Source organism: Chiloscyllium plagiosum, unplaced genomic scaffold, assembly GCF_037043375.1.
Source record: "Chiloscyllium plagiosum isolate Xiang-an unplaced genomic scaffold, Cpla_swu_hap1 HiC_scaffold_13, whole genome shotgun sequence".
NCBI lineage: Eukaryota > Metazoa > Chordata > Chondrichthyes > Orectolobiformes > Hemiscylliidae > Chiloscyllium > Chiloscyllium plagiosum.
In genome coordinates, this window is record NW_028270151.1 from 23782801 (window position 1) to 23798834 (window position 16034).

At 42.3% G+C, this 16034-nt stretch overlaps 1 protein-coding gene across 2 annotated transcripts in view; it reads right to left on the reverse strand.

The window, feature by feature from the left end:
- The window catches only part of LOC122556131 (nucleotidyltransferase MB21D2), a 75748-nt gene extending 62125 nt beyond the window's left edge, over positions 1 to 13623 (reverse strand). The window contains exons 1-2 of one of the 2 annotated variants that reach the window (XM_087993364.1): positions 13124 to 13262; positions 610 to 894 (exon numbers count right to left, since the gene is read on the reverse strand). Coding sequence is in view for 1 of the 2 variants with exons in the window: in XM_043702607.2 (XP_043558542.2) it covers positions 13124 to 13322 (199 nt within the window). In the remaining variant the exon portion in view is untranslated. Of the gene's footprint in view, positions 1 to 609; positions 895 to 13123 lie in introns of both variants that reach the window. The other variant, XM_043702607.2, reaches the window with a different exon arrangement.
- Positions 13624 to 16034: the final 2411 nt, after the last annotated feature.

Consider the following 16034-nt stretch of genomic DNA (forward strand, 5'->3'; position numbering starts at 1 on the left):
TGTTGTCTGTAGACCAGGAGTCACAGTTTAAGGATAGGGTGTAGGCCATTTAGGACTGAGAGGAGGAGAAATTCCTTTACCTAGAGAGCTGTTACCCTGTGGAATTCTCTGTTACCGAAATTGGGTGTGGGCAAAACATTAAATATTTTCAGGAAGGAGTTAAATATAGTTCTTCTGGAGAAAGGAACCATAGGGTATAGAGAGAAAGCAGGAACAGAAGAGTTTTGACTTGGATGATCAACTACGATCATATCAAATGGTGGAATGTATTAGAAAGGGCTGAATAGCCTGTTCCTACCCTTATTTTCTATGTTGGGATACAGAGTGGCCAATTTTCCACACAGTAGTCTGACAGCAATCAGAATTGTAAAAGTTTTTTAAATTTAAAAATTTTTTTTTTAAAAAATACTGCAGTCCCTTTGCTGTAGGATTTTTTTAAAAAAATTTTTTTTAATTTTTAAATAATTTTTAAATTGTTTTTGGCTGAAGAATAAAGTCATCTGGTGACGCAGGATCTCAGTTTTGCTAACAATCGGTTGTAGTTTTTGTCTTCCATTCATCAAGGTCAATGCCAAAATATCAAAGCTCAAAAGGAACAACAATTCATACCACATGAGAAGAGATTGCTGACTGGATGGCATCTGCATTCTGACCAGTAAACGTGTTGTCATGAAGAATACAGGTAACTGCCAAACGTTTGGATAAGTTAGTAGAGAAGCCTAAGGTGAGTTCTCCTGCTTTTGTTCAAAATCACACCTGTGCGATCATTCATTTCCATTCAAGGGAACAGACCTCTCCTCAGCTTTCAACATCTCATCCAAAGCACAGCACAGCTCAGAGCTTTGAGAGGTGATCTCATTGAATGGTTTAAAATGATGAAAGAATTTGATAGCTCTGTAGGGAGGAACAGAGATAAATTATGTCCATGGAACAGAGGCCTGAACAGTCATAAAATTAGAGTTACACTACAGAGATGATGTTGGGAAACACTGGGACTCATTATTTTGACAGCAATGTATTTAACTTTTAACTGCTCTCCGAAATGGCATAGCAAGCCTCTTAGTTCAAGGGCAGTTCGGAATGGGCACCAAATACTGATTGTACCAACGATGCCCATATCCCAATGAATGAATTTCTATGAAAGTTCATTCAATAAAATGGGAGAATACAAATCAACAGATCAGAATCAATGTAGGTGCACTTCTGGTACAGTGGCAGTGACCCTGCCTCTGAGCCAGAAAGTCCAGGTACAAGTGCCCCTGCAGGGATTGATAACGAAGGAAGGTATGTATATGACACAGTCAAACAAGCTGACATCAACCTGTAAATCCTTCTAATATGCCTGCAGTAGGAGAAGTGGCAGAGTCTCTCAATCAGCTAAGACTGATGCAAAGTCCCATTGCTCAACCTACAGCCTCTGGTGACAGGCGAGTGACCAGTTCCAGGAAAGACTAGCTACAGAAAAAACAAACAGGAGATGGCCATTAAACCCATTTCAGCCAGATAATAGCTGAGCTTCCATGGACAACGGGACGTGGATATATGGTTTTGAGCAGGAGTTGAATGGAGGATGACAGGAAGATTTTTTTTTGACATATGCAGATTTTTAATGATCTGAAACTTGGGCTTACGATTGGAGTGGAGACGAGGAATAAAATCAAAAGAAACTCCAATAGACACAAAAGAGAAATAAATTAATGAGGTTGCAGGGATAACGAGAGAGAATAGGACTGACTAGGTTGTTATACAGAGAGCTAGCATGGAATTCATGGAGTGAATGGCCTCTTTCTATGCTGCAGTGACTATCCCAATCTATACTTCAAATAACATTCATTTTCCTCTGCTCCACAAGTTCTCGAAGTAACCCCCAGAGCAACAAGTACTAAATCAAGATGAATTCTGCAGAATCCCAGAGTTGGTAAGCTTTTTGTGACACAAACTTAACCAAGTTCTTTGAAATAACAATAATTCATAGCTAGTTAACCAGAAAGGATGTTTTATACAAATACTCCAACCAATATCGTAAATGATCAATTCATCCACCCAAAGCCATCCCATTCTTTTCCTCCACCCTGCCTCACTTAGCTGAAAAGTATCCAACTAACTTCCATCCACTCCTGAAACTCCTCCATCAACCCATACATCCCACATCTGCCGTATTTTAAAGACCTCAAACCCTACTATTCTGAACCAAATTTAATTCAAGAAAAAACAAACAAATTTATTATTACCCATTCGTTTTAGCTATTTTCTCTCTTCAGCAATCACCACTTCCAGAAAATGTCATTTAACCTTTTGAAAAGTATAAAGATTGTTATATAAATGCAAGCTGCTTTACTTCCCACCCCCCACCCCCATTCATTCACAGGATGAAGATGTCTATGACATCCCTAATTGCCCAGAGGACAATTAAGAGTCAGTCAATCACACTGCTGTGTGTCTGGAGTCACATGTAGGCCACACCAGCAAGGATGGCAGTTTCCTTCCCCAAAAAGGACATTACTGAGCCAGATCGTTTTTTTTCCCCCAACAATCGACAACTGATTCATGGTTATCATTAAACACTTAATTTTAGATTTCTTTTTGTTGAATTCAAATTCCACCATCTGCTGTGGCAGGATTTGAAGCCGGGACCCTGGAACATTATCAGTGTCTCTGGATTAACAGTCCAGTGATAACACCATTGGGCCATCACCTCCTCCTATATCCCAGAGTTGGCTGAATATTTCAGACCAATGGGCTATATTTCACTACAAGAAGACTGCAGCTTGGTGTGTGTGTGTGTGTGTGGCGGGGGGAGGGGAAGAAATATTAATGAAAGAATTTGGAGCAAAAGGAATTAAAATAAATCCCTTCACAGCAACAGTGTCCTGACCGCTGTGAGAGACCATTGCAAATCCTTAAGAAGTGCAAAGGATGCTTGCATTGTATGCAACAGAAAAGGGCAGGCGATTTTGTTGGGAGCAATCACTGGAACTATCCAAAGGGAGGAACCCATTCCTGAATTTGACCTTTTCTTTTCCCAAATGCTGATAAACTCCAGGAACATTTCATCATTTGTGTTTTTTACATCCTATACTGGAGAGGCTGAGCTAGCTCACTGACCTTCATTAATAGATTCCCTGAAGCACACATGCTGAACTTAACTGTAAGGATTAAGGTCCATCCTCTCACCTGGATATTGCACAAACAATACATTGCACTTTACTTTATAAGTCAGTGCACCTGTAAAGACGGAAAGTTTTGCTCGAGCCCTGACATCCTGCTGTAAGATATCTGACCTCTCCTGAAGCTGCTGTCTCAAACCTCCACTCTCCCATTTTAGTACCGAACCTCACTGAACATTTATACAGAAGATGCCTCCATACGACTTTATCATGGTAGTCAGCATCATATGTGTTCTGTATTATACACTGTTCTGTTGTATGGTGATAGATCTATGCCATAGAAATATAGGAATGGAAAGAGGCCATTTAGTCCCTCAAATCCATTCTGTCAATGAGATCATGGTAGATCTGTGACTTAACTCCTATTTACCTGCTTTTGTCCAACATCCCTTTACGCTCACGAAAACAAATGCAAGGACAATCAGACTCAAATTTTAAATTTACTATTGGTCCAGCATTAATTGCCATTTATGGAAGAGCCAACATTTCACATTTTGTGAAAAGGTGTGATTCCTAACTTCATTACACACAGGAGAACTGCCGTAAGGGTCTGTGTCTGAATTTACCTTTTTGCTAAGGTGTGCATTTATAGGATGTTATTATATTGTAACAGTTAATAAGTACTATATTTATTATTCAGTTAAGTTTTCCAATAGTTAAGTCATTCTAAATTAATCTTTTTGTTTGCATTTTAATTGCAGTGCTTAAATAAACTGTGGTTTGACCAGTTCGCATCACATCTGGAACAAGTACTTCATTTTACTGCTAAAATAAGAAAAAGTTAGGGTATAGGCTACCTTCTTAAAATATTTTGAGGGGGAGGTCTGGCCTGGTTCATGATATTTTGAACAATTTGAAAATCTTGAACAAAACGCGTCTTTTATTCAGCAATACTGAAACTTTCTATTACCAAACAACTATTTTTGAACTTCTTTGCACAAACAGTGGTGAGAATGCCAAACTCAATAGCACACCGCAAACGGTTAAAGTGAAGTGCCAAAAGATACATTTACACCAGAACTCCAGTCACTGAACAGGGAGTTCAGCAACCACCGGGATCACACACTGACCTCAACGCTGCTCATATCATGGCAGTAATTTAAGAGGAAACTGGATACACAGGAGAGGGAAGAGGATAGAGGATGGGGTGATAGTACAGGATGAAGACAGGGTGGGGATGGGGGCGACCTCACTGACAAACAACAGAATTAAATCAGTTGGGCCGAATGGTCAGTTTCTTTGCTGTAATTCTTTTTCTGACGAGTAAATTTACATTTTTTTAAAAAAAATATCTTAACCTTATTTTGAATCACATATTGTACAGTGAGAATAGATATAGAACATAGAACAATACAGCACAGAACAGGCCCTTCTGCCCACGATGTTGTGCCGAACATTTGTCCTAGCTTAAGCACCCATCCATGTACCTATCCAATTGCCGCTTAAAGGTCACCAAAGATTCTGACTCTACCACTCCCACAGGCAGCGCATTCCATGCCCCCACCACTCTCTGAGTAAAGAACCCACCCCTGACATCTCCCCTATACCTTCCATCCTTCACCTTAAATTTATGTCCCCTTGTAACACTCTGTTGTACCCGGGGAAAAAGTTTCTGACTGTCTAATCTATCTATTCCTCTGATCATCTTATAAACCTCTATCACGTCATCACTCATCCTTCACCGTTCCAATGAGAAAAGGCCTAGCACTCTCAACCTATCCTCGTGCAACCTATTCTCCATTCCAGGCAACATCCTGGTAAATCTTCTCTGCACCAGCTCCAAAGCTTCCACATCTTTCCTAAAGTGAGGCGACCAGAACTGCACACAGTACTCCAAATGTGGCCTAACCAAAGTCCTGTACAGTTGCAACATCACTTCACGACTCTTGAATTCAATCCCTCTGCTAATGAACGCTAATACACCATAGGCCTTCTTACAAGCTCTATCCACCTGAGTGGCAACTTTCAAAGACCTATGAACATAGACCCTAAGATCCCTCTGTTCCTCCACCTCACTAAGAACCCTACCGTTAACCCTGTATTCTGCATTCTTATTTGTCTTTCCAAAATGGACAACCTCACACTTGGCAGGGTTAAACTCCATCTGCCACTCCTCAGCCCAGCTCTGCATCATACCCAAGTCCCTTTGCAACCGACAAGAGCCCTCCTCACTATCCACAACTCCACCAATCTTCGTATCATCTGCAAATTTACTGACCCACCCTTCGACTCCCTCATCCAAGTCATTAATAAAAATTACGAACAGCAGAGGACCCAGAACTGATCCTGCGGAACTCCACTTGTAACTGGGCTCCAGGCTGAATATTTACCATCTACCACCACTCTCTGACTTCGACCAGTTAGCCAGTTTTCTATCCAATTGGCCAAATTTCCGCATAAGCCTACCATGGGGAACCTTATCAAATGCCTTACTAAAATCCATGTATACTACATCCACTGCTCTACCCTCATCCACATGCTTGGTCACCTCCTCAAAGAATTCAATCAGACTTGTAAGGCAAGACCTACCCTTCACAAATCCGTGCTGGCTGTCCCTAATCAAGCAGTGCCTTTCCAGATACTCATAAATCCTATCCCTCAGTACCCTTTCCATTACTTTACCTACCACCGAAGTAAGACTAACTGGCCTGTAATTCCCGGGGTTATCCCTATTCCCTTTTTTGAACAGGGGCACAACATTCGCCACTCTCCAGTCCCCTGGTACCACCCCCGTTGACAGTGAAGATGAAAAGATCATTGCCAACGGTACTGCAATTTCCTCTCTTGCTTCCCACATAATCCTAGGATATATCCCAAAGGCCCGGGGGACTTGTCTATCCTCAAGTTGTTCAAAATGTCCAACACATCTTCCATCCTAACATGTATCTCCTCTAGCTTACCAGTCCGTTTCACACTCTCCTCTTCAACAATACGGTTCCTCTCATTTGTAAATACTGAAGAAAAGTACTCATTCAAGACCTCTCCTATCTCTTCCGACTCAATACACAGTCTCCCACTACTGTCCTTGATTGGACCTACCCTCGTTCTCGTCATTCTCATGTTTCTCACATACGCATAAAATGCCTTTGGGTTATCCTTGATCCTATCCGCCAGAGATTTTTCATGCCCTCTCTTGGCTCTCCTAATCCCTTTCTTCAGGTCCCTTCTGGCTATCCTGCATCCCTCCACTGCTCTGACTGAACCTTGTTTCCTCAACCTTATGTAAGCCTCCTTCTTCCTCTTTACAAGACATTCAACCTCCCTCGTCAACCAAGGTTCCCTCACACGACCATTTCTTTCCTGCCTGACCGGTACATACATATCAAGGACACGTCGTATCAGTTCCTTGAAAAAGTTCCACATTTCCACGACATCCTTCCCCGACAGCCTATGCTCCCAACTTATGATCCTCAGATCCTGTGTTACAGCATCGTAATTACCCTTCCCCCAATTGTAAAACCTACCCTGTTGCACGACCTATCTCTCTCCATAACCAAGGTGAAAGTCACAGAATTGTGGTCACCATCACCAAAATGTTCACCCACTAACAAGCCCACCACTTGTCCCGGTTCATTACCGAGTACCAAATCCAAAATGGCCTCTCCTCTGGTCGGACAATCTACATACTGTGTTAGAAAAGCTTCCTGGACACACTGCACAAACACCGCCCCATCCAATCTACTTGATCTAAAGAGCTTCCAATCAATATTTGGGAAGTTGAAATCGCCCATGACTACTACCCTGTGGCTTCTGCACCTTTCCAAAATCTGTTTCCCAATCTCCATTGTGCCCCCCCACCCCTCAAATGACATGATATCACTCTCATCACTTAATCACTGCCACTCTTAACTCTGCTGGGTTTTCTTTATTTGGTCATGGGATGTGAGCATCCCTGACTAGGCCAGTATTTAATGCCCATTCCTAATTGCTGAGATGGCAGTTAAGAGTCGGTAGTAAGGTGGTGGGTCGGGAGTCACATTTATCAGACCAGATAAGGATAGCAGATTTCCTTCCCTAGAAGTACGTTAGTGAACTAGCTGGATTTTGAAAACAAGCAACAATGGTTAAATTGCCGCCATTAGACAAGCTTTTTACTCCAGTGTTTTTTTGCTGAATTTAAAATGTCCTAATCCATCATGATGGGATTTGAATCTATTTAGAGTCAGAGATGTACAGCACGGAAACAGACCTTTCAGTCCAACCTGTCCATGCCGACAAGATATCCCAACCTAATCTAGTCCCACCTACCAGCACCCGGCCCATATCCCTCCAAACTCTCCTATTCATATACCTGCCCAGATGCCTTTTAAATGTTGCAGTTGTACCAGCCTCCACCACTTCCTTTGCCAGCTCATTCCATACACCCTCATACCACCCTCTGTGTGAAAAAGATGCACCTTAGGTCACTTTTATAATTTTTCCCCTCTCACCCTAAACCTATGCCTTCTAGTTCTGGACTCCCCCACCCCAGGGAAGATACTTTGTCTATTTACCTATCCATGCTCCTCATGATTGTATAAACCTCTATAAGGTCACCCCTAAGCCCACGGAAAACAGCCCCAGCCCATTCAGCCTCTCCCTATACCTCAAATCCTCCAACCCTGGCAACATCCTTGTAAATCTTTGCTGAACCCTTTCAAGTTTCACATCATCTTTCCGGTGGAGACCAGAATTGCATGCAATATTCCAACAGTGGCCTAACCCATGTCCTGTACAGCCACAACATGACCCCCCAACTCTTGTACTCAATGCTCTAACCAATAAAGGAAAGCATACCAAATGCCTTCTTCACTGTCCTATCTACCTGTGACTCCACTTTCAAGGAGCTATGAACCTGCACTCAAAAGTCTCTTTGTTCAGCAACACTCCCTAGGACCTTACCATTAAGTGTATAAGTCCTGCTAAGATTTGCTTTCCCAAAATGCAGCACCTTGCATTTATCTGAATTAAACTCCATCTGCCACTTCTCAGCCCATTGGCCCATCTGATCAAGATCCTGTTGTAATCAGAGTTAACCTTCTTCACTGTCCACTACACCTCCAATTTTAGTATCATCTACAAACTTACTAACTATACCTCTTATGCTTACATCCAAATCATTTATATAAATGATGAAAAGTAGTGGACCCAGCACCGATCCTTGTGGCACTCCACTGATCACAGGCCTCCAGTCTGAAAAACAACCCTCCACCACCCTCTGTCTTCTACCTTTGAGCCAGTTCTATTTCCAAATGGCAAGTTCTCCCTGTATTCCATGAGATTTAACCTTGCTAACCTGTCTCCCATGTGGAACCTTGTTGAATGCCTTTCTGAAGTCCATGTAGATCATGTCAACCACTCTGCCCTCATCAATCCTCTTTGTTACTTCTTCAAAATACTCAATCAAGTTTGTGAGACATGATTTCCCATGCACAAAGCCATGTTGACTATCCCTAACCAGTCCTTGTCTTTCCAAATACATGTATATCTTGTCCCTTAGGATTTACTCCAACAACTTGCCCACCACCAACGTCAGACTCACTGGTCTATAATTCCCTGGCTTGTCCATCCCACCTTTCTTAAATAGTGGCACCACGTTAGCCAACCTCCAGTCTTCCGGCACCTCACCTGTGACTATCGATGATACAAATATCTCAGCAAGAGGTCCAGCAATCATTTCCCTGGCTTCCCACAGAGTTCTAGGGTACACCTGATCAGGTCCTGGAGGCTTTATCCACTTTTATGCATTTCAAGACATCCAGCACTTCCTCCTTTGTAATATGGAAATTCTTCAAGATGTCACCATCTATTTCCCTACATTCTATATCTTCCGTATCCTTTTCCACAGTAAATACTGATGCAATATACTCATTTAGAATCTGCTCCATCTCCTGTGGCTCCACACATAGGTTGCCTTGCTGATCATTGAGGGGCCCTATTCTCTCCCTCGTTACAAATACATTTAAGGACAAAAAGGGTAAAACCCCTTTGGATTCTCCTCAACTCTAATTGCCAAAGCTATCTCATGTCCCCTTTCTGCCCTCCTGATTTCCTTCTTAAGTATACTCCTACTGCCTTTATACTCTAAGGATTCACTCGATCTGTCCTGTCTATACCTTACATATGCTTCCTTCTTTTTCTTAACCAAACCCTCAATTTCTTTCGACATCCAGCATTCCCTGCACCTACCAGCCTTTCCTTCCACCCTAACAGGGATATACTGTCTCTGGACTTTTGTTATCTCATTTCTGAAGACTTCCCATTTTCCAGCCATCCCCTTACCTGCAAACACCTGCCTCCAATCAGCTTTTGAAAGTTCTTGCCTAATACCATCAAAATTGGCCTTTCTCCTATTTAGAACTTCAACTTTTAGATCTAGTCTATCCTTTTCCATCACTATGTTAAATCTAATAGATCTAATTATGGTCGCTGGCCCCAAAGTGCTCTCCCACTACAACTCAGTCACCTGCCCTGCCTTATTTCCCAAGAATAGGTCAAGTTTTGAACTTTCTCTAATTGGTACATCCATATATTGAATCAGAAAATGTTATTGTACACACTTAAATTCCTCTCCATCCAAACCCTTAACACTATGGGAGTCCCAGTCTATGTTTGCAAAGTTAAAGTCCCCTACCATAACCACCCTATTATTCTTACAGATAACCGAGATCTCCTCACAAATTTGTTTCTCAAAATTAAGGGGGGGGGGGGGGGGGGGGGGGGGGTGTCAATAACACAATCCCAATAAGGTGATCATCCCTTTCTTATTTCTCAGTTCCACCCAAATAACCTCCCTGGATATATTTCTGGGAATATCCTCCTCAATATACCTGTGATGCCATCCGTTATCAAAAACGCCACTCTGCCTCCTCTCTTGCCTCCCTTTCTATCCTTCCTCTAGCATTTGTATCGTGGAACACTAAACTGCCAGTCCTGTCCATCCCGGAGCCATGTTTCTGTAATTGCTATGATATCCCAGTCCCATGTTCCTAACCATGCCCCGAGTTCATCTGCCTTCCCTGTTAGGCCTGTTGCATTGAAATAAATGCAGTTTAATTTATCAGTCCTACCTTGTTCTCTATTCTGTCCCTACCTGCCCTGAGTGTTTGACTCGCTTCTGTTGTCAACTGTACCAATCTCAGATTGATTTCTTTCCTCATTATCTCTCTGGGTCCCATCCCCCCCCTTACTAATTTAAAATTCTCCTAAACAGCTCTCGCAAATCTCTCTGCCAGTGTATTAGTCCCTTTCCAACTCAGGTGCAATCCATCCTTCTTGTACAGGTCACTTCTACCCCAAAAGAGATTCCAATGATCCAAAAAAGTGCGAATCCTTCTCCCATACACCAGCTCCTCAGCCATGTATTCATCTGCTCTATCCTTCTATTCCTACCCTCACTAGCTCGTAGCACCGGGATTAGTCCAGATATTACTACTCTCAAGGACCTTCTTTTTATTCTCCTGCCTAACTCTGTATTCTCCCTTCAGAATCTCAACCTTTTCCCTTCCTATGTCGTTGGTTCCAATGTGGACAATGATCTCTTGCTGGCTCCTCTCCCTCGTGAGAACATTCTGCACCCTCTCCGAGACATCCTTGATCCTGTTTGTAGAGTTTAAGCCTGGTGTTCTGAACTAGAAGTTTCTCAGGGGACTTAACGGGTTTAGATACAGAAAGGTTGTTACCCCTTGCTAACCCGTCTCAGTCGGGGAGATGTAATTTCAAACTAAGAGGTCACCCATCTAAGACAGAGAGGAGGAGAAATTTCTTCTCTCAGAGGGGAGTGAATCTGTGGAATTCTTTAGGGGCTGAACCTGGATTGGTAAGTATATTTAAGGCTGAGATAGGCACGTTTTTAATCAATAAAAGGGATCAAGGTTTATGGGTTAAGGCAGGAAAGTAGAGCTGCAGATTATCAGATCACACAAGTTCTTGTTGAGTGGCAGGGCAGACTTAGTGGGTTCATAGAGATGTACAGCATGGAAACAGACCCTTCGGTCTAACCTGTCCATGTTGACCAGATATCCCAACCCAATCTAGTTCCACCTGCCAGCACCCAGCCCATAATCCCTTCAAACCCTTCCTATTCATATGTGCCATTTAAATGTTGCAATTGTACCAGCCTCCACCACTTCCTCTGGCAGCTCATTCCATACACGTACCATCCTCTGTGTGAAAATGTTGCCCCTCAGGTCTCTTTTATATCTTTCCCCTCTCACCCTAAACCTAGGCCCTCTAGTTCTGGACACCCCCACCCCAGGGAAAAGACTTTGCCTATTTACCCTATCCATGCCCCTCATAATTTTGTCAACCTCTATAAGGTCACCCCTCAGCCTCCGACACTCCAGGGAAAACAGCCCCAGCCTGTTCAGCCTCTCCCTATAGCTCAAATCCTCCAACCCTGGCAACATCCTTGTAAATATTTTCTGAACCCTTTCAAGTTTCACAGCATCTTTCCGATAGGAAGGAGACCAGAATTGCACGCAATATTCCAACAGTGTCCTAACTAATGTCCTGCACAGCTGCAACATGACCTCCCAACTCCTGTACTCAATACTCTGAGCGATAAAAGAAAGCATACCAAACACCTTCTTCACTATCCTATCTACCTGCGACTCCACTTTCAAGGAGCTATGAACCTGCACTCCAAGGTCTCTTTGTTCAGCAACACTCTCTAGAACCTGACCATTAAGTGTACAAGTCCTGTGAAGATTTGCTTTCCCAAAATGGGTTAAATGCTCTTTCTGCTACTATGTCTTATAGTTGTCCAGTGGCATTACCACTCACCACCACCACTCCAAACCATGTTGTTACCATGGCTTTTTCATCAGTGGCATTAAAACCGTAGCAAGTCTGATTTTTCACAGTGCTTTCAGTACAGAAAAAGAATGGTTGTATTGAGACCTTTAAATGAATGGATTCAATTCAATTCAATTGATACCTGGCCAAAAGGTAAGGAACTATTATACTGACAGCCTTGCCAACAACTTTACAATCTCTGCCTGAACAAACTACAGCCAGCAGATTGCCTGCTTTCCCCAAATGCTTGTCTAATTTTATATTGATGGAGTATCTACTGGTGTGAAGAGAACAGCTCAAATTCTGAGTACATTCATCTTAATCGACATCGGCTTGCTTCACAGCTCAAGGCGGTGCCGGGAGCAGATTCAATAGGAGTGTCGACAACCACTTGTCATTCCCAAAACGCATTCCGTATCGGAATCTGATAACATCCCGGAGGCAGTTCACAGAGGCTAAGTCAGGAAGTTACAATTAGCTGACAGAAAGTTGCCTCTCTCCCATAACCCAGGAGCATTGGGAATTGCAGGATTCCACGTTTTGGAAGCCAGGGAGCTAGCGAGTCAAGAGTTTGGGAGATGAAGGATTGGTTCTGTGGACAATGTCATTAGGAGGGGGAAAAAAATCTATGAACAGTGTAATTGGATCTTGAGCCGGATAAAAGATCGTTATCAGGCAGGGCAGAAAAGGCAATTGTTTTACAGGGAGTGAATTTCTGACTAGATCACTGATCCAGATTTGCTTCTATCCAGTCAATTCCATCCAGTTCAGATCCGAATTTAAAAATAATTCCAGACGGATGCAAACAGGACCCACTTGTAGCACAGCACTAAGCTATTGTTTGGCCAGGGGGAATTAAACAATTAATTTAAATTATTTTCCAACACCCTGGCCACTGGAACTGAACTGAAGGAAAATAATCTCAGTATTGCCCTTTTAAATTAAAATCATCTCCGTTTTCAATCCTAACTGAGACAGGTACTTGAAGGCTCAAAGAAAGAGATAGTAATTATCTGCACACACCTACACTGCCCCCCCCCCCAAAAAAAAAGAGATTGCAAATTGGAAGGAAAAAAGGTGATTTTGTTTTCAAATGTTTAAAGTAGGAGCTCTCCCTCGCTCTGGACAATCACGGTCACAGGCTGACACGCGTTTTAAAAAAAAGCTCTGCTTGAACATACCCAGCATGGAGAAGATGAAATCCTTGGCGGTGTGGATTTCCAGGGCTCGGTGATCGTCATACTCCCGCTGATCCTGCCTACTGAACTCCCGGATCAGCCGGTTCAAGTCTTCGATCCTAGCCCCGGACCTGAAGTCCAGTTCCACCGATGTTTTAGCCACACCAGAGCAGGGCTTGGTGCCTGATCCGTTCGCCGCCATCTTCCAGCGATTTTAATGGAGAGGGGAGGAGATGGTGTGGGAAAGGGGGGAGAGAGAGAGAGAGAGAGAGAGAGAGAATATAAAAGAGCCCGGGGTGATTTCACATTCTCTCTCTCCTTCCTTTCTTCTCTCTCTTTCCTTTATCTTCCACCCCCCTTGTCCTGTTTTCAGGAAGCGCCGTACGAACCGTCCTATGTGAGCAGCATCCAGTCCACAGGCATGGCCTCTCTGATGAATGAAACCCACATGGGAATTGGCAATTGAAACTGACCTCGAATCAACAAGCGTGTTACAATGTTGCATCCGCTACTCTTAAAGCGACCGCTACCCCCTTCGCCGACCATGTCCATTCAATCTCACACCCTGCTATTCCCTTTCCGTTTTAAAATTGATTTAAAAAAACGAGAAGTCCGCCCCCCCCAAAAAAAACCATCGATTTGGAGATTTGTGTCTTTTTAATTATTAAATTGCAACAAGTTGTTTTTAAATTGCAACCCGTCAGTAATTCCCCGACTGGCAACATTGCATTTTCTTTTCTCTTTAATTAAAAAGGCTTGTGAAGAGGGGTTAGAGGTGTGAGATTTGGGATACAAGATATGGTTCAAATACTCTGGAAAAGAAACCAGAAAGGGTTGCAGACAAACAGCAAGTCTGGCAGCACATGGTTCCGAGGAAAAGTCATATTAGACTGGAAATGTTAACCCTATTTCTACTACACGGTTGCTATCAGACCTACTGAGTTGCTCCAGCACTTTCTGTTTTTTATAGTTATTTGATGGTATAGCAGTTGAGTATTCCCGAAAAAAAGGCGCATTTTGTTAAAAATGTTCATCTTGCGCCCATCAGGACAATTCACAAGAAATATCAAGGCCTTAAGAGAACAGGGATGGAAAAAAAGGTTTTCCCTTTACATTGGTACACTGACAAAATCAGAGTATACTTTCTAAGAGTATTCAGCCCCCATTTTTATCCGTCTACCCATAGCACCGTTGCAAATTCAAATTTCCACTTTCAAAAAGTCACTCTCAGAAGGTGGGTCTCACGGACAACACCAGCAGTTATTGCCCAACCCGTTACTGTAAATTGAATTGGCTGCTATTTTACAGAGTGGCACCTGTTACAACTCTGCTCGAACACATCAGCCTTTCTACCACTGTATTTGCATCACATAAAACTAAAATGTCAACGGCCCTCCAATAGCCACTCCAGTAGTTCCTCACCAGACTTTGCAAATCATTAGTTTCCATCTTAAACAAAGGATCAGACTAACAAGGCAGTTCTGGTTCTACAAGGCTGTTAGTCTGATTGTCTTTTTGTGTGGCCTTAATTATCACTTAACAACTGGCATTTGTAAATGAATTCATGTAAAACTCTGTTATCTCACTTTTCAGATTAGAAACAATCTAAATATCATGGCATAGACAGAGAACACAGGGGGCGAACACCTTTAACATATTGTCCAGCTAACATTCATTGTTACAGTTAACCTCAGAATGCAACTTTTTTAAAAAAGGTTTGTGATTTACACATGAAAGAAGTGAAACTATCATGGTATTCGAACAGATGAAAGACTCAACAGACAATCAAGGTATTTTTCAATGTATAATTTCAGTTACATCACACTGTAAAATTTTGCTCTAAATTCTGTGCCTTAGAATTGTGTCCTCCACTATCACCTGATGAAGGAGCGGTGCTCCGAAAGCTAGTGTGCTTCTGATTAAACCTGTTGGACTATAACCTGGTATTGTGTGATTTTTAACTTTTGCAGGGAGATAATTAAACAACACAGTAAACTAATTAATGTCTGTGCTTTCAACCTGAAAAGTTTGTTTTCCTCCCCATTCACGCAAAAGACAGACAGACAAATGAATGAGATAAATGAAAGAAAATAAATCTGGCCAAGTATTAAGTGGCTTTAATGATGTTCCATAAGAATAGATGCATACTCTGTAGATGCTTTTCTGGAACTGATAATCTCTTCAATTCACCCAGCAATGCTTCTAACTTAGCTTTCTACTTTTTGGGCTTCGAAAAGCTGGTGCAGCAGATTAGACAGGGAACTTTCACATTTTTCTGCAGATAAGCTCATCTCCTACAAAAATGCAATTCTGAAAAACAAACATCTTCTGTTCTTGTTCTGCCTGTTAGGCTGATTGTCTTTTCATGAGGCCTTAATTATCATTCAACAACTGGCATCTTCTTCAACAGAGGGTCTCTTCCAGACTTGCCAGAACTAACTCCCAGCTACTGGCCTAATTAATAGCCAATTTCTGCTAACTGTTTAAACAGAATGCTTTTCCCGGGATTGCTGTGTCCATAGGAACCATTTTAATCAAATTGCGATTAGCCTCCTCATCTGGCTTCACAGACAGACAAAGCTTCTTTGGGCTGTTCTTTTCATTTTTCCACAAGCTGTTTCAAAGTCCACAAGTCAGTCTCAAGTAACAACTCCCAGTTCACAGCTCCATGCCATAATTGAGAAAAAAAAAATCAAAAGTAACAAAAATCAGTGAGGGTTCGAACACACCCCATATTGTTGATGGACTGGAGTCACATATCAGACCCAGACCAGTCAAGGACAGCATGTTTCCTTTCTTAAAGGACAGCAGATTTCTAACAGACCATTCATTTAATAAAACAAATGAAATAAGAAGGCTTGCTTTTCAATAGAATCTTTCACAACTTCCGAGTAAATAAGTTCCATCCTGATGA